Source organism: Chiloscyllium punctatum, chromosome 25, assembly GCF_047496795.1.
Source record: "Chiloscyllium punctatum isolate Juve2018m chromosome 25, sChiPun1.3, whole genome shotgun sequence".
Taxonomy (NCBI): domain Eukaryota; kingdom Metazoa; phylum Chordata; class Chondrichthyes; order Orectolobiformes; family Hemiscylliidae; genus Chiloscyllium; species Chiloscyllium punctatum.
In genome coordinates, this window is record NC_092763.1 from 59,658,370 (window position 1) to 59,677,170 (window position 18,801).

At 38.3% G+C, this 18,801-nt stretch overlaps 1 protein-coding gene across 4 annotated transcripts in view; it reads right to left on the reverse strand.

Moving 5' to 3' along the window:
• The window catches only part of LOC140495980 (zinc finger MYM-type protein 3-like), a 141,481-nt gene that overhangs the window by 61,598 nt on the left and 61,082 nt on the right, over positions 1-18,801 (reverse strand). For 3 of the 4 annotated variants that reach the window (XM_072595359.1, XM_072595355.1, XM_072595357.1), the window contains exons 6-11: positions 17,060-17,225; positions 14,335-14,547; positions 12,063-12,213; positions 9,182-9,297; positions 7,463-7,549; positions 5,475-5,625 (exon numbers count right to left, since the gene is read on the reverse strand). In XM_072595359.1, coding sequence (XP_072451460.1) covers positions 5,475-5,625; positions 7,463-7,549; positions 9,182-9,297; positions 12,063-12,213; positions 14,335-14,547; positions 17,060-17,225 — 884 coding nt within the window. The remainder of the gene's footprint in view (positions 1-5,474; positions 5,626-7,462; positions 7,550-9,181; positions 9,298-12,062; positions 12,214-14,334; positions 14,548-17,059; positions 17,226-18,801) is intronic. The other variant, XM_072595358.1, reaches the window with a different exon arrangement.

An 18,801-nucleotide genomic window follows, 5' to 3' on the forward strand; every position in this document is an offset into this window, starting at 1 on the left:
GATGAATGTGTTGCCCCAGTTGAAGTGGTGCCCTTCCTTATCTGTATGCAAGGATACTAGTGAGAGGGGGTCATGTTGTTTTGTAGCTAACTAATGTTCATGTACCCTGGTGGCTAGTTTTCTGCCTTTTGTCCAATGTAGTGTTTATTACAGTTCTTGCATGGTATTTTGTAAATGACATGAGTTTTGCTTGTTGTCTGTTTAGGGTTTTTCAAGTTCATTAGCTGCTGTTTTAGTATGACGGTGGGTTTGTGGGCTACCATGGTGCCAAGGGGGTTGAGTAGTCTAACAGTCATTTCTGAGATGTATTTGATGCAGGGGAGAGTGGCTAGGGATCCTGGACATATTTTGTCTGCTTGTTTGGGTTTGTTGCTGAGAAATCGGCAGACTGAGTTCATTGGGTACACATTCTTTCAAAACATTATTTCAATAAGCGAACATACTGCAGCACAGAGGAACTACACAGAACAGAGGAAACAGTGGAACAGAGGAACAGTGGGCGGCACGGTGGCACAGTGGTTAGCACTGCTGCCTCACAGCGCCAGAGACCTGGGTTCAATTCCCGTCTCAGGCGACTGACTCTGTGGAGTTCGCACATTCTCCCAGTGTCTGCGTGGGTTTCCTCCGGGTGCTCCGGTTTCCTCCCACAGTCCAAAGATGTGCAGGCCAGGTGAATTGGCCATGTTAAATTGCCTGTAGTGTTAGGTAATAGGTAGATGTAGGGGTATGGGTGGGTTGCGCTTCGGCGGGGCGGTGTGGACTTGTTGGGCCGAAGGGCCTGTTTCCACACTGTAAGTAATCTAATCTAATCACCTATACCATGTATAGAAAAAGAATGGTTCCCAATGAACACAGTCCGCCGATTTCTGGACAAAACACATCCAGAAACCTTAGCCACTCTGCTCTACAGCAAATACATCTCAGAAATGATTGCCAGACAATGAAACCCCCTTGGCATCATGGGACCCAGAAATCCACCAACACACTGAAAAGGAACTTGAAAGACCCTATACAGACAACAAGCAAAACCAATGTCATTTACAAAATACCGTACAAGAACTATAACAAACACGACTGGATAAACAGGCAGAAAACTGGCCACCAGGATACATGAACACTAACTAGCCACAAAAAGACATGACCCTCTCTCACTAGTATCCTTACAAACGGATGAGGAAGACATTTCTTCGACTTCAAACACATCAAGTTAGACCCCATCTACCACTGCCTGAGGAAAAAAAAACAGCAAATTACATCACCAACCCAAATGTAGAAGTAGAAAGCAGGAATCATCCAGAGGCCCACTGAAGATGTTACCTAGTAGGGTGACAAAACATCTGGAAATGAACTTTCCAGCTCAGCGAGCAAACCTACATCAGGAACCTCAACCTGAGCTACAAATCTTCTCAAAACTCGCTAAGAGAACCATTACCTCTGTATGTGGAACAGTAAAAATTTAAAAGTGGGATTGTTCTAAAAGTTATGACTTTTAGTGAAAATTGAATTAGGTTCTGCAGAGCATTTCTTAGTAAAGAGAAAAAGATGAAACAATATATCTGTTGAATTACTTTACTACCTGTATTTTAAATTGCTAAATTCCATCACTGCAAATAAAGAACTAAAAATAAACCAAACTGAGTGGGAAGTAACATTCCACAGTACTGCACAGGTTCCAGGCTCCAACTAGAAAAGCTAATGTCTCAGAATAATCTGCACTGACTAACTTCTGCCACTAGATGGTAGCCAGGCCCTCAATTTGAAGTCAGGAGGGAAGGTAGGAGTGCAACCAGGAAGGGGGTTCTCATCGAGTGACTCACGAGACATACAGCATGGAAACAGACCCTTCGGTCCAACCAGTCCATTCCGAACATCCCAAATGAAACTAACCCCAGCGGCCTGCTCCTGGCCCATGTTCCTTCAAACATTTCCTGTTCATATACTTATCCAAGTGTCTGTTAAATGTTACCACTTTGCTCTGAATCTGTTCTTGTCCTGTGCCAATCCTGGGGAATGTTTGGTAGGTAGAGTGTAGAAAGAACTTTATTCTGCTGACAAAATCCAGAGTGTATCTAGTTTAGTTAATGAGCAGCTAGTGAGACAGTGACACATAGTGCGCAATAATGGCACTTCAAATGATGGGGAGTTGATATCATTCCACAAGTGCAACCACATGACAAGACAGCAAGCTCAAACTCACTTCACACTTTGGAGTCACAGAGAATGTTGCACTTGGCTGGGTGTCTCAGTCTAATAACATGCTTTTCCTGGACTTACCTACAGTGCAGTAAAGGTCTGCATTACTTCAATTTCTCCAAATAACTTATCATTCATCTTGTGAAAGTGTTGAGTGAGAGAAGAACAAACGTCAGATGCAGTTTCCCAGCAAGCAAGCTATAGTTTATAACAAATAGCATAACCTGAGAAGCCCAGAATGGAGAATGTTCCTCGGGCAAGTGTCAGAAGGGCATCGAAAATCCTAATGGTATTAGTGATAGCCTAGTGTTATTATCACTAAACTATTAATCTAAAGACCCAAGTAATGTATTGGGGACTCTGATTTGAATCTCACAATGGCAGGTGATGGAATTTGAATTTGATAATCTGAATGTGAAGCAATTGTCAGAAAAACCTATCTGGTTCACTAAAATTCTTTAGAGAAGGAAATCTGTGATCTTTACCGGTTCTGGTCTTTAGAATTCTTCAGGTTTATAGAATCACTACAGTATAGGAGGTAGGCCATTTGGTCCATCATGTCTGAACCGGCCCTCCGGGCAGCATCCCATCCAGACCCACACCCCTACCCTATTCCCATAGGCCTGCATTTCCCAAGGGTGGTCCACATAGCCTGCAAATCTCTGGTCACTATGAGCAGTTTGGCGTGGCCGGTCCACCTGATGTGTGCATCTTTGGTCTGAGTGTGGAAAACCACCCAATGTACAGGCTCCAAGCAGACAGTCGCCCAGGAGTGGAATTGAACCCGGGTCCCTAGTGTTGTGAGGCAGCAGTGCTAACTGCTGAGCCCTCTTGGCACCCTTTATGTGATCTACGTCAACGTGATCAACTTCTAACTGCCCTTTGGGCAATTAACAATTGGCAATAAACACTGGCCTAGCAACAACACCTGCATCTCAAGAAGGCATTTTTTTTTTTAAAAAGTGACCTGGAGAATGAATACCTCAGGCAAGAGGAAGTTGCTTCACACCAGTTTTGGGTATTTTGACAATATTGCTAGTCAGAGCCGAAAATGCGCAGCAGGTCAGACAGCATCCAAGGAACAGGAGAATCGACATTTCGGGCATCAGCCCTTCTTCAGGATATTGCTAGTCAGTCAATGTATCTCTACATCCATCTTCACCTCCTAACCCTTAAAGTACATAGATAGGAACTTGTTGGAGAATCATCTTACAGAATCCTGGGCCAGGCTAAGGTGACTGCTAATACACCAGGTTGGCAAGTGATGGGCATGCTATCAGAATCTGGAGTACTGTGTCCAGTTCTGGTCATACAGTTATAGGAAAGATATTATTAACCTGAAAACATTCTGAAGAGATTCACCAGGATGTTGCCGCGTCTGGAAGGTGCAAGTTATTTTAAGGCTGGGACATTTTTCTCTGGAGCATAGCAGGTTGAGAAGTGACCTTATACAGGTTTAAAAAATCATGAGCAGATAAAGATAGGTGCCTTTTCTCTGGGGTGGGGGGGGATTTCAAGACTAGGAGGCACAATTTTAAGGTGAGAAGAGAGATATTTAATAAAGACACGAGGGGCAAATATATTGTGCGGTTTGCATGTGGAATTAACTTTGAGGGGTTGAGGTGGAACAAACTAGGAAACAAGGCTTCAACAAACCAAAGCTAGGAATCAAGGCTGGGCATGACTTCTTCACCATGATCAGAGCAGAAAGAAATGAGTGTCTGAGATACACGCAGTACAGTACTGGACAATGATTTATTATGAGAGTGGACACTCAAAATGCATACAAATATGCTAATGTGAAAATGCCAATTCAAAGAGTGATCAAAACAAGCTCCAAGGAACAAGCAACATTAAAATGAAATATTTTTCAGCAAGACTGCATGACATGAGGACCAGCAATACGTGAGATGGAGATGCGCCTCCAATCAGAGGCTTACAGCAAAACGTCCTATCAGCAAATGTGGGAGAGAGGCAACCTGTGATTGGAGAAGCAGAAAGAAGGGGAATGTGGCAGTAAGCAAGGCTTCTGAATGCCTTGGAGTAGGAAGCATGACTGGTGAGGCTGTAGGAAGTGCAGGGAACCAGGACAGCCAGCCAGAGGTGGCAAGGCTGAGAATTAGAGTATGTAATTTTCAACTTTTCAATAAAGGAACATTCAGCTAACTCAAAACCAAGAAAACTTGACGTCACGAGTGAATTCCTTGCAAATTAATGTTTCGTCTGTAACTTATGGCTGCAAAGGTTCATGAACTACTATTGGGGGGAACAGCAGTAATGTTGTGAACATAGCAATATAAATGAACAATGTGTCAAGTAGATTGTTAAATAAAATTGTTCAGAATTAATCTCAAATTGATAATGTGTAAATACATTTCAAACCTTTTCTCATGCTGTTAATTACTGGAGGTGCATTTCCAAAGTTGAGACAAACATGCAACTATTTAGATGCGTCCTCACCAGAATGTAGAAAGTGTGTTTGATGTAAATGTCTTTTGTCTACAGCAGTGTGTTAGATCTTAAAATTGTTGCTAACTTGTCTGTGTGGTGTGGGAAATTTAAGTTTTCCTTTCGCATGTGGCTTTTAGTTTGATAACGATGATTATTGAGGAAATTGATGAATTCTTCTAATAGTGCTTGTGTGTGGGTGCATATACCCCTAATGCCATAAAAGTATATTATAAAAATAGTATCACCAAATAAAGGAGTTAAGAGATGAAAAACAAGCAAATAATAAAAAAAGTCCAAGAAAATCTCAAATGAGCCCTTGAAACTAAAAAAAAGTTGTGCTTGGTAGCAGATGGTGTGAGGGTACCTGTACCAAGAATACTGTAATGCTCCACATGGCTGTGCCTGAACTTGTACTATCTAGTTTAGGAAATAGAATTCATACAGCAAATATGATCAATGTCACTGAAAATGCAGGGTAAGGGAGACATTTAGTAACAACAATGAAAGTAAAAAGAAGGCAATCCGCGGTGGAACTGCCATCTTTGGTTTGGAAGCCTTCCTACCAGTATAAGGTCAAAAATCACACAACACATCACACGTTATATTCCAACAGATTTATTTGGAAGCACTAGCTTTCAAGATGAAGAGGCAGTGCTCTGAAAGCTAGTGCTTCCAAATAAACCTGTTGGACTATAACTCAGTGTTGTGTGATTTTAACTTGGTCCACCCCAGTCTAACACGGGGACCTCCAAATCATGACCAACAGTGTACAGGTAAAGTTGATTAATTATTCATCTGCACGGGAGTACCATGCATGTTTAAGGTCATACCTTCACTACAAAAATTTTTTTCTACTCCTGAAAACTTAATCTTCTCATGCAGTATCTTCTCCTGCTTGCAATATTCACAGACGGACACAACACCATGCAGCCTTTTATAATCTTCACAGCATACCTTACAACAAAACTGCCGAACACTGCCCTAAAGAAAAAAAGAAAAGAAAAAGTGAATTCCAGTTCAAACAATGAAATAATAGATGTCTCATGAATTTCAAAGGTATGTATTTCCCCAGTTTTCGAAATAATTTTTTACTTTTCTTTCAGGATAAAATCTTTTAAACCAAAGAGCAAACCATTCAATTCTATCTCCATTTAGTCAGTGGACAAATCCAGGTCAATATATTGCATGCTCAAACTCAATTGTTACAATGAAAGGAGCAGAGCTGACAATACACTGCTGAGCTTACTGCCCTGAATCTAGGTGTGATACATTTTCCACCCCAGGGATACAATGCAGATTGTTTGTTTCAGTGGTAATCCTTCTGTCTCAGATCGAAGTCCATGCTTCACCTGGACTTTACAAGGCAGACTGGGGTGACACTAAAACACTGCTGTCATTTCAGAGATTTGTCTTTCAGGTGCTCAGTTGAGGCACTGTCCAATTACATGGTGGCATTGGCAATATTCATTCCCCTCAATCTGAGGCACATGAAAGCATCCATTCTTCAACAAACATAATCAAAGCAGACTATTTGGTCCTTTACTGCTGTTTGAGGTTTTTAGTGTTGCAAATTCGCTGCTTCTCTTAACTTTTTAAGCCCAGAAACTAAAACAGATGAAATATAACAGTTGCAGAGCAATTTAGACACTTGAGGCTATAAAAGGCTTTTCATACATTAATGCAAGTTTCCCTTTTTTCTCCTGGTCTTTATCTGACACATCATTTACCACTGCCTTAATTTCTTCTTTTTTCTTAGGTTAGACTCGCTATTACAGTACAACCAACAAAAAATAAAACCACATCAGCTGAACAAAGTTCCGTACTGGGAGTAGAGAAAGAGAATAACACCCATGACCCAATATCAATGTAACATAACATTTTAAACACAGCAACAATTATAATTAGATTGCAAATTTCTTGGGAAAGCCAGTCCCTGGTTTCACCTTAGAAAAGGCTAATTTCCAGACAGTGTCATATTGTACTTTTACAGAAACGAGTGGAAGCACAAACTGCAAAGAGATTTATAAACAGTCGCTGTATCTTCCCAGATCTTACGAACTAAAGTTCTATATAAAAGAATTGTTGTGGTGTAGTTATTGGTTTTCAACTTGGATCAAATTTTGATGCAACAGACATGCACAGCCAGGTGCAATTCTCTCAGCTTTCATACTCAGAAAAATGTAATTCTCCACCTAGTTCTGGCAGTGTTTGTAAACGCAGCCGAAGAATAAATCCAAATGCTGATTGACATTAAATGCTGCTGCAAATTTTAAAAGATTTTCTTTTTAGGTTTAAAAATAAGTGGAAGGTAGCCAGAAACTGCTGAACTTTATCTTTGCTAGAATAAAAGGATTTCAGGACATCACAAGCAAACAAATCAGTGGAGATCTGGCAAGTGAGAGAGAACCAAGAATAGTGCCACGATATGGCAACAGTACTTCAGGACAAAATTTGCATTTCATATTTCCAATCAAACATAACATTTGTCATAGCACTTTTGAAGCATACCAATTTGTTCCATTGCAATGGTTTCTCATTAAAGAATTGGCATCTCCTTCTAACTATTCTGTTCCCTCCACCCACGACAGACCACCACTCCACCCACTTCATTTTTGCTATCCTCATCAGACCATTTCATTTAAATCTTTCCCTCTTGTCAAATTAGAAGCTTTTCCATTCTGAATGAATATATGGCAAGAGAAACTTGGCCCGTTAGAATGCAATTACCCAAATCAGAGTGGAAAGAGCTATTACCATCTAAATATGAAAACATACCTTTCAAGTATGGAGTGCCCAAACAGATTAACAGTGCCCTTACCTGCCAGTCCAGTATTTCTGGTTTCCCAGTGAAAATATTGTGGCAGTATGTGCAGTTCAGTTGTATGCTACCTTCAGGGCTGGACTGCTGTTGTGAACAGAAATATAAAGCAAATATAAATAATTACTCAAATGTTATGAAATAAATGCCTAATAATACAAACTTTAGTTGAAACATTGTGGTTTTAAACAAAACTGAACTCCCTCTCAAACAAGAATGACATGCTTCTATGAATTTTAATGGACAAAATAACCCAATAAAAATACGCTTAGTTTTAAAAATTGCTAACTGCACTCAAGTGAACCACAAATAGCATGCAATTCCTCATCAATTAGACGATAGCTGGTTTGGTTATCTTCAACATCACATTCCTGCTTTAACCCCATCTCCAATCCCTGATTAGTTGAATATCAGTTTACAAAAATCATTAATGACACAGCCTCCACCACCCTGTGCAGCACAGATTCACAACTCTCAGAGAAACGATTCCTCTTCAGTTCTGCCCTAATTTGGCAACCCCTTATTTTGAGATTCTGCCCTCTGGTCCTAGCCTCTTCCTCAAGGGCAACAACTCCACCGCATCTATCTTAAGACTCTAATATGCTTTGGTATGGTGGCTTCTCATTCTTTTAAACTCCAATGAGTACAAAACAAATAAAGCTCCAAATGGTACCCCTTCAGATAAATAAACTGAAGATTCTGCCATGGTATCAAGCAGTACAGGTTTATTGGGTTTCACAAACATTTCCAAAAATGTTATTAGAAATTGAACTTTTGTTTAGTGATTCGGTTCTAGAATGAACTAAGTGTGATAGGTGGAAATTATATTGAGGCAGTCAAGAGGGCATTTGATGTTTATTTAAATGGAGACGACATGCAAGGATACAGTGAACAAGCAGGAGATTGGCACTCAATCATGTTGTTCACTTGGAGAGCTCAGGTAGACACAATGGGCTGAATAGCAATACTCCGATTCAGCTCCAATGAAAGATCAACCACCGAAAATATCAACTCTATTCTTCTCTGAAAACGCTGTCCGATCTGCAGATGCAGTTTCAGTATTTGCTATTTAAATAAATGGATACCTCCTTATGCAGTCAGATAGAACGATCTTTACTAAGATATGCAGAGCCGTGACAAAAGGTGCTACTTTGAAAAAACTAAGAACAGGAGTAAGCCTTTTGGTCCCTCAGGCTTGCACAGCCATTCAATAAAACTACAATTAATCCAATTACCTTAACTCCATTCTCTTGTCTACCCTCACAGATCATCATTCCCTCACAGATCAAATGTTTCTGCTCTCATCTTTGATGCATACTAATGAATCAGATGGTGTCTAAATGACCATCCAGCATTTTTATGACATTTTTTCTAGTGGAAGTCCACAAATTACCAATTTAAGTCAGTAGTGTTCAAACTCTTCTGTTCACATATACTTCAAATTCCCCCTTTATTCAGCCTCTTGCAGTGTGACTTTTTTGTCTCAGTGAGGAATATATACAAAGACAAAATTGCTACAGATCGTATGATAAATTTACACATCTGTTGTATTAGTGCAAATTAAGATGAAAAGCAACACCATAAATTTTAAAATAGGCTATTCCACACATGCATCAGTTGTCAAATTTCAAAATTATAGTATGATACAACATTCACGAAACTAAATTACTTTGTTTGCCTCCACATTAAAATAAAGACACTTTATAAAAAAACATTTACCTGAAAATTAGTCCAACAGTTCGGGCTGCAGAACTGATGCACAACTCTATCAGTCATATTGTAATAAACCCGCTCTGGAAGATTCTTTTTACAAAATTTGCATTTAGATTTGGGTCCTGTGATAAATATACACATTTAATTACAATTTTTTGAGGTACTGTAAAACAATTCTGGTTGAAGTAATTCAACAATATTGTACTGAACTAACTCAATTTACGATGAGGGGACACTGAACAGTAGTCAAACTGCAAGTATAAACCTTTACCTAAGGAATACCTTATTACAATAAATAAGTACACAACCATCTTGCGCCACTGCCCATCTTACCAACAATAAATAAAAACACACAAACAATTTTTATTGAGATCATCTCAACCTCAACCACTCTGGAGTAATCAGAATTGTAGGAATATAGGAATTAGAATAGATCATATAACTCATCAATCCTGTTCTACCAACCAATTACATCATGGCTGAGCATTTACCTCAATGCCACGAGAACAATTGAGCCTCTGAAGATCTCTGGGACAGAAAATTCCATAGATTAACCACACTGAGTGAAGAAATTCCTCCTCAACTCAGTCATTAATGGCCTATCCATTACCGAGCCTCACCAGCCAGGGAGAGCATCCTATCTATACACACCCTGTCACATCTGTAAGAAATTTGGAAGTTTCAGTAAGATCACCTCTCATCCTTCAAAACTCTGGAGGACACAGTACCAGTTTCTTCAATCTCTTCTTGTCGAACAATTCCTCCATCCTAGAAATTAGTCTGGTGAACCCCACTGCACTATTTCTATGGTAAGTTTATTGTTCTTTACATAAAGAGACCAATACTCTAAAAATTATCCCAAGTGAGATCTCACCAAGATCTATACAAGAGTAGCAAGACATGTTTTTTTCAGTATCCAAATCTCCTTATAACAAAGGCCAACATAGTCTTGACGTTCCTTATTCACCTATATGTTGCATCTGCATGTTAGCCTTTAGCTATCCTTGAACAAGGACACCCAGATTCTGTTGGACACCAACTCAGTGTCCAATATCTCATTATCTACAAAATAGTTTTGTTTCTACCAAGGTGAATAATTTCACATATATTCACATATTCCATTTCTTCTCATTTGCCGAGTCTGTCTCAACCCTCGGGAGCTTCAATGAATCTTCCTCACAACTTGCATTCCTACCCAGTCCAGTTTTGTGACAGAAGCAAATATGGAACCAGTACAATTCATCCTGATATCCCACAACTAACAGCCGAGTGGGAATAAGGTGCTTATTCTCAATTGCTTCTTTTTTTTAATGTTAAGCAATTCTGAATCATGCTAATGCACTTCACCCAATTCATGCCCTCTAATTTTGTTTACGACTCGTTAAGCTTTATTTACACTCCAATTAATATCCTCAAAAAACTCCAACAGGTTCATTAGATATCATTTCCCTTATTTAAACCCATGCTGACTCTGCCAAATTCAACCATTTGTTTGAAAACGTCCAGTTTTCACATTATTTATACTAGATTCCAACAGATATCGAGCACAGTGTAATTTTGTCAGAATGGAACAAGTCACACTGGACTCGAAATGCTAACACTATTTTTCTCTCTAATAATGCTACCTAACCTGCCAAGTTTCTCCAGTATTCTGTGTTTATTCTTGGTCATCCTTTACTGAGTTTTAAATTCCTCCCAATCTTCAAGTTTACCACATTCTTCTGGCACCCTTATACATAATTTCACTTAATCTATTGTAATCTTTAACTTCTCATGTCAGACATGGTTGATTCACCTCTCCTGTTGGGTGTTTGCATCTTTGAGGGATTAGCTTAGATTACTTACAAAATTGAAACAGGCTCTTTGGCCCAACAAGTCCACACCGACCCACCGAAGCACAACCCACCCAGACCCACCTAACACTACCGACAATTTAGCATGGCCAATTCACCTAACCTCCGGAGGAAACGGGAGCACCCAGAGGAAACCCGTGCAGACACAGGGAGAATGTGCAAACTCTACACAGTCAGTCGTCTGAGGCAGGAATTGAACCCGGGTCTCTAGTGCTGTGAGGCAGCAGTGCTAACCGCTGTGCCATCATGCCTCCCATCTAGATATGTTGAAGATTACACAGTTCTTCTTTAGATATTCGGCATTCCCCATCTACCTTCAAATCTTGTAACTTTTGAATCCATCACTTAATATGCCCCTCAGTTTCCTTTGTTCAGATCTAAGACACAGTTTCAGAATGAACAATTTAACATTCAAACCTAATGCATTATTACGGTCAATAAAGGGTGGAAGGGTAAAGTATTACGAACTGAATTTCATTCTATACCAATGTCCTCCCTCTACAATATTAGCAAGTCACCCAACCCTGCAACAACATATCCTTCCCCTGCCCCCTCCTTGGGAAGCTCACCTCATTGCCAACTGTATTCATTTCATAGCAGAGAAAACACAAGCCACAAACTAAGCCAAAGCCAGTTCAATGCCATCATCACTTGATATTAGCCATATTGGCTTTTTGACTGTCAAAGAACTGAAATCATTTATGATTTCAATGCCTCAACACATTTTATGATTCATCAGCCCACCTCAAACCTTGATAGGGATTTGGTCTACTCATCCTCTAATCATAAGATATATCAGTTCACTCCTACTCCAAAAAGGTCAGGAACCACCACTGATCCAATTGATAATTGCCACATTAACTGTCTTTTTATTAATAGTAAATTTTGTTTGACCTTCTCAATAAAATAACCTGTTCCCGAGTACACATTCTCTCAACACAACACTGAAGATTAAAAACATGCTTCATTTAACAGCACTATCTTTCCTCAAAGATGTGGAGCACATAAGACAGAAGAAATAAAAGTTACAATACCTATTGTGCCAGACTGTTTTACTTTGTACGAAGTGATGCAGCACAGTGAACAGAAAAAACCCATCTTTCCAGTGGTATCCACATTTGCTATCATGTCGAAATTCTTGCCCAAAGTTTTGCACCAAGCACAAGGAAGCACTTTTGTGTTTTTCTGAGGAAAGAATAGAGAAAAAGGCTTTATGTTTCACAATTGGCTATTCATAAGTAATTAAATTGATATGTCAATATTATTCTGTTTTTTCTCAGCCAGATTAAACTAACTGTGCTGGTTCTTAATGATGTAAGCAATTGATACGGTTCAACTAGTCATTGAAAAAAAAGGCTTGCTGGGACAAGGTGTATAATGTAGTGAGCCCTAACAGAAAATGTAGATATTAAGTGTGGATAGGATGGGAACTGAAGCAATAATAACATGTATATTAATTTTTATAACAGCATGACTGGACAATGGAGCTAAGTGGATAGCTCATTGAAATTGACAGCATAGGACCTCCAAATTAGTCTCACAAATGAAAAACACAGTCACTTTCAGGAGACAGGGAATTATTTGTTCAGAGCTAAGACACAGTTTCAGAATGAACAATTTAACATTCAAACCTAATGCATTATTACGGTCAATAAAGGGTGGAAGGGTAAAGTATTACGAACTGAATTTCATTCTATACCAATGTCCTCCCTCTACAATATGGAAGAATACACATATGGAGTGAAGATGTAAGCTTAACCAACTGCATAATAAAAATAATTGGGTGTCCATAAGACAGACCAATTTGCTGTACTGGGAATCAGCAAGCTTGTAACAGAGCAACCACTCAAGATAACAGGGTGAAACAGCAGAGGGAAAGTCAACCTAAACTGGTCTCACTCAGCTCAACATCATAACACTATTTAGTGCGACTTTGCTGCAGACTGCCAGCTCCCCAAATTCAAAACATGACTAGGGACTCAAAATAAGAGAAAACTTTATTTTCCCCATAAGCTTTTGCTTATGGAATTGCAATATGGACATGACTAGAGAGAAACATTGCTTCGATCTACATTATATAGGAATTCAACACTTAAAAAAGCAATTTCATTGAACTTTATCAACAAACAAGGTTTAAAAAAGAAGTTAAGAAATGTTAACAAACTTTTGGTCAGATAAGGAGCTTTTTAACTAAGATCTGAAAGGACAAGACAGATGACTGGAAGAAAATTCTATTTGCAAGGAGCCCAAGTGACATAAGGATTGACCACTCAATGGGTTAAAAGGTGGAGGAATGTCAATACACAATGAGTAGTCATTTGAAGTAAGTTTTTTGCTTCATCTGTGTTGGGGTGGGGAATTGCAATGGAGAGTTAGGTGGTGGGCTTCATATGGCTAAAAAGGATATGGAGAGAAGTTTGAAACACAGGAGAAGGTGGTCAAAAAAACGCACTAGTTGACTGAAACATTTGGGGTAAATTGGTTGACTGGACTTGCAGTCAGTTTAGGAAACAGGCAGAAGATAATGATCTTAAGTTTAATACACCATTCTGGCCAGATTGGTATGAAATTGATCACTTTGATAAACTCAAGAGAAACTATTAGAGAGAACTGTAAACTAACCACAGGAGTAAGATAGTTATTTTAGGAGCCCAGTAATTCTGAACACTGTTGTTTTTGGATATATCAGCTTCTTTAAAAATGTTTGCAAAATTAAGTTTTACCAGAAATGAAAATAAAATGTATTCATTTATTCAGTGAGGAAAAAAGATGCGCATGTTCCCATGTTAAACAACATGCCTGCAGTTTGATATACAACAGCACCCTCAAATCAGGTGTAATTGCTGTGGATTAATTCCAGTTTGAGTAATTTGGTAGGATTAGGGTAATGCCTATGAATAACTTTTATTAAAAAAAAGAAGCAAAACTAAAAGTGCACACCTTTCTCTTTGCAAATACTATTGAGCTTTTCTAATTTCTTTAATCTTGGAATATAAAACAATGTTATGGCATTTTAGCCAACACTCCTATCTCAAATCAATATTAAAACAGATTAGTTGGGAATTCATTGCCACTTGATTTGTTTGCATCAAAAAGAAACAGTATAAAATGTTTGACAATACATATATAAAAAGTACTACATAAAATAATGTTGTCCCTTACCAACCTCCATTGAAGACTGGGAGGAATCACATGCTGCCCAAGTGAGAAACCAACAGAGTACAGAAACATTGGAAACACAGACTTCTTTAAAAATCAAAAGTGGATGTGAAAACAGACAAAATTCAGGATGAGATACAAGTTTACCTTTTTGTACATATTCAAACAGCCAGTGTTACAGAACCTCCTCTGTTGTCCTTCATGATACAAATACTGAAGCATAAATCCTCGGTTGTAAAAATAAACCCCACAGTTATCACAACAGTTGGTTTTCAGGCCATTGCTTGCTCTGAACTTGCTGAAACAGGCATTGCTGCACAGCCGATGGACGACGTTTCCATTACTAACTTCATGCAGAATCTAGAGGCAAAACAATTAATAGTTTTGTGCAACATTATGTAAATGAATAATACAATGACTCTATGATAACTCTGGGGGAAAAAGCAGTTGCACCCCAACTCCTTATAACTTGCAATCTCGAACTTCACTTGCCATTCACAAGCCTCAGAGTCTGCACATTTCTGACTCATTTGGAACAAGTTTGGTCCTAAGTCAAGATTCCAGTGAGAATTGTGTCTCGGAAAGTTATAAGAATGAGCAAAGCCAATGAACTTATTTGACAGCCATTCACAAGTGTTGCGTGGCTGGACCGTTTACATTCCTCCTCTATCAGTGTTACCAATAATGGTGAAAAAGTGACTGGATTTAGTGTGATCAATTGAAGACCCACAATATTTTGAAGTTACATAATAGTCCTTATGATGCTTGTACAAGGCAATTTGGATCCCAGGCTGAAATCTGCCTCAATGTATCATATTTTACTTTTTTCTTTTAACAAAGTGGTCTCTCACTGAAAGCACACAAGGCTGCAGGTTTGGTCTTAACAGTAAAACAAAGATTTAACAAAAGAAACCAGAACAAAATGAAACAAACTAAATGATTTACACATAACACGCAATTAAAGTTTACAAACATGCAGTAAAATATTATTCCTTTAAAATCACCCCATTGAAATACCAAAGAGAATTCCCATCTCAATCACACACAAGCTTTGACTTAGCTGAAACTTCAATTTCTGATCTCAAGAATCTGATTGCTCAATGTTTCATACAGCTGAGCTTAGAATTTCTTTATGCCACATCATACCTTTAGGGTTTCAAACAAACACTTCTTGTTGAGAAATTTTAAACTAAAGTTCTAAGATTAAGGTAACTTATTTCTTAACTATTCTAAGCTATCACCCTTTCTCAGGACCAACTAGTTTACACATTATGCTTCAGCCAAGACTTCTGCAAAAAATGCCAAACTGAAAGTTAAAAGTTCTCTTTGGGGATTTTCCCTAAAATTAAAAGTAAAATCAACCTCTGACCTTCTAAACTGGAAGCCTAATGTACACAATGGAAACAGACTCCCATCATCCTCCAAGAATACATACACACAATATTTCTGAAAACAAAATCATGATGGCTCCAGAAATACTTAGAAGTTAATCACTAAACCCTTTCAGACACACAAACCATAATCCATATGCCATTAGCTCAAATCACACACCTTACATGAGTTATTATAACATTCTACAAGAAAAGAATTGGTGTTATATCACAAAGATCTCAAGATAGAAGTACCTGTAATATTCAAATTTTTAAACAACATTAACAAATAATTAATTGCACATTCTGAAGTCACTTCTGCAATATATAGCAAGCAAACTCAATTGATGAGTTTGGGGCTCTATTTTTGTAACATCATGGGCCTTTTCAGTTGGATGCTTTAAGATCCCATGATGCTGTTTGAGGTCTGCACCACTCTTGAAGAAACAAACATTCATTGAATGGTGTTACCAGCTATATTATTAAAATGCATTGACTGAGGTTTATCAGCTAAACATCCAAGCATCAATTTCTTCAATCCGCTTTCTAAGCGAACACAATCAAGTGGCAGTACATGGAAACATTTAACACAGAAGGTGCAACGACATACATTACACTGTCCAATTCAAAGTCTCATTCGAGCGAGCTGAAATATTAAGCAGGTAAAGGGACAGTCCAGCCCCTGACTCAACTGCAAAACTCTAAGCTAATAATGGCTTTGGCTGATGCGAGCATAATATCTTTTGATTCTGCAGTCTAGGCGAACAAAAGAGGATGAAGAAATAGGTGGGAAGGAGAGGGAAAAGGCAAAGGGAATACAGGCAAAATAAAAAAAAAAAGAGTTTTAACTCCAGCCCAACTCAGTATCCTTGCTGAATAACACACATGCAGAAAACCTAGCACATGCTGGGACACTATTCAGCAAAGCCTGTCAAACAGAAAATTAATAACCTGCTGGTAGAAGGTTATATGCAGCTGCACATTACATTCTGCCTCTCAAATTGTTCAGTTTGTTAGGATAGTAATATATTTGTCCCATTAGGTTTGCATCCTTTCCTCCTGGACTGTATTGGCCTAGTTTGCAGGATACTGCAGTACAAGTGGCAATCTCATCACAGTCCAGTACAAAGTGAAACAACTCATTTAAAATTATACACATCCAAAAATCTTAGGTTTAATTGCTTGTGAATGGCCATTTAGGAGTCCACCATCTTGAGTGCCAGGCTCATGACAGTATCTTATCTACTAGGGATTGGAATTTATATGCTATATATGGGGGGTGGGGTGGGGAAGGAAGAAGAGGGGAGAGAAAGAGGAGAGTTTACATAGGACAGGAGGTTTTAGGTTTCTGTTTTGTGTGCCTGTGTTACAATGTGCAATTTAAAGGAGAGATGATAAAAAAGACTCCCATCTCAGTCTTACATAATATATTATTGTGCTATGACTTCTTGCATCAGATATTATTTTCTTTAAAAAAATCACGTCCGCTTGGTCATCCTCACCTTTCCTTTTTTATTGCAGATACTGCATCTTGAGGAATCATCTGAGGAAGCTGGCTTAAGCAGTTTGGCTTCATACAGTGATAGGCAAGTTGAGTTGCAGAATTCCTGGAAAGACTGACTTGAACCAGCCTGGGCCACAACCAGTTCTTTTGTATTCAAGATTTCCCTTTAAAAAAAGCACAACACTTCTTCGTTATAAAGTTTTTCTTTTGCTCTTTCTTTAAGAACGATAGAACAGGAGAATAAACAATTCATTTACTCACAAGGTAAGGACATCAGATCAGAATGGAACACTACTATGCACAGCTACAAGATATCTGGACTTGAGACTGGGATATAACAATCAATAAAGCTGTTGGACTTGAAGCAGGAAGTTTTGATGAAACAAACTGAGAAAATACCATACCAAAAAGTAAAAGAAAAACAAAATGAAAAAGCTAAACAAATAAAAAAAACTGCCATAGAATGGGTAGGAAATTATGAAAAATAAAGGACTAATGTTCTAACTATCATAATTGAATGGTATTTATGAATACACAAAGCCATCTCAACAAAACTAGAAAATTAAGTCATGGAGATGGAGACATCATAGATTTTTTAAAGAATAGGGATAATATTCCTGGATATAACAGAAGAAAAGGGGCAAGGTGGGAGTGTTAGTTCAAGAATTTTATCACACCCCAAGACCGGGAAATAACGAAATGAAAGGCATGAAGTGTTGCATTCAAACAAAATAACTTCGATCTAAATTTAAAATTAGAAAGGTTTAATCACAGGCAGGATAGGCAAGAGATTTCTTGACTGACAATTATGCAAGTCTAACAGGACACTAACACTGAAAGATCAGTATGAATTAGAATAAAGATAAGTGGGTAATGTATCTAAGCCTGCATTCAGAACTGTTTCTTATTCTGTGGGGAAAGCACCATTTCACCCTGGTTAAATGAAGAGGACCAAAAAAAGGCACTGTCGTTGGATTCCTTGCATGAATTGGAAAAGAAAACAAAACTATAAAGGCACTGAACTGAGGAGAGCCAAGTACAACAGGTGGAGAAATTTGGTCCAAACAAATAAGACAGAAAACGTAGCAAAGTCAAAGATCAGTTGTGGAAAACCTTCATGAACAAAACTGAGACACAAATAAATTTAAAATAAGAATACAAAGAAAGATAACTTCATGGATAGATTAAACCTCAACTGGAATCAAAGATAGATGCAAGGAGAAAAGCCAAGACGAGCAAGACCAAAGATGATCATATCAAAGCTAAAGAGCCCTTATAATTTAGTCTGATTATATTCAGGATCAAGCTCACTATTCCTTCCTTTGGAGGTACAAAGCATTAATGGTTGCCACTCATGGACCAAAGTACTACACAACTTAATCATGGAGAACCTAATACTTAAATTCCAATGTCGCTGTGCAGTTTAGTATTTTGTTTGCTTTGCTAGCTGCAGCTCTACAATGAGCATTTATGGTTAACACATAACTTTCACCTCAGATTGTTTTCAATCATTATATTTCTCACTTTTATTGCAGAATGTACAACAACTTGTACCTATTTAATGGCATTGCCTTAGGTCTGTTAACAGCCTTTCATGTAAATCTGAGGGTCTTTGGAATTTTAGAAGGATTTTTCAACATTTAATTAAACAAGTTCCTTTTCAAAAATATGGTGGTCTCACTAAGCAGGACCTTTATGTTGTGTTTTACTTCAAATATTTTGATTTTACAACAACAAAAA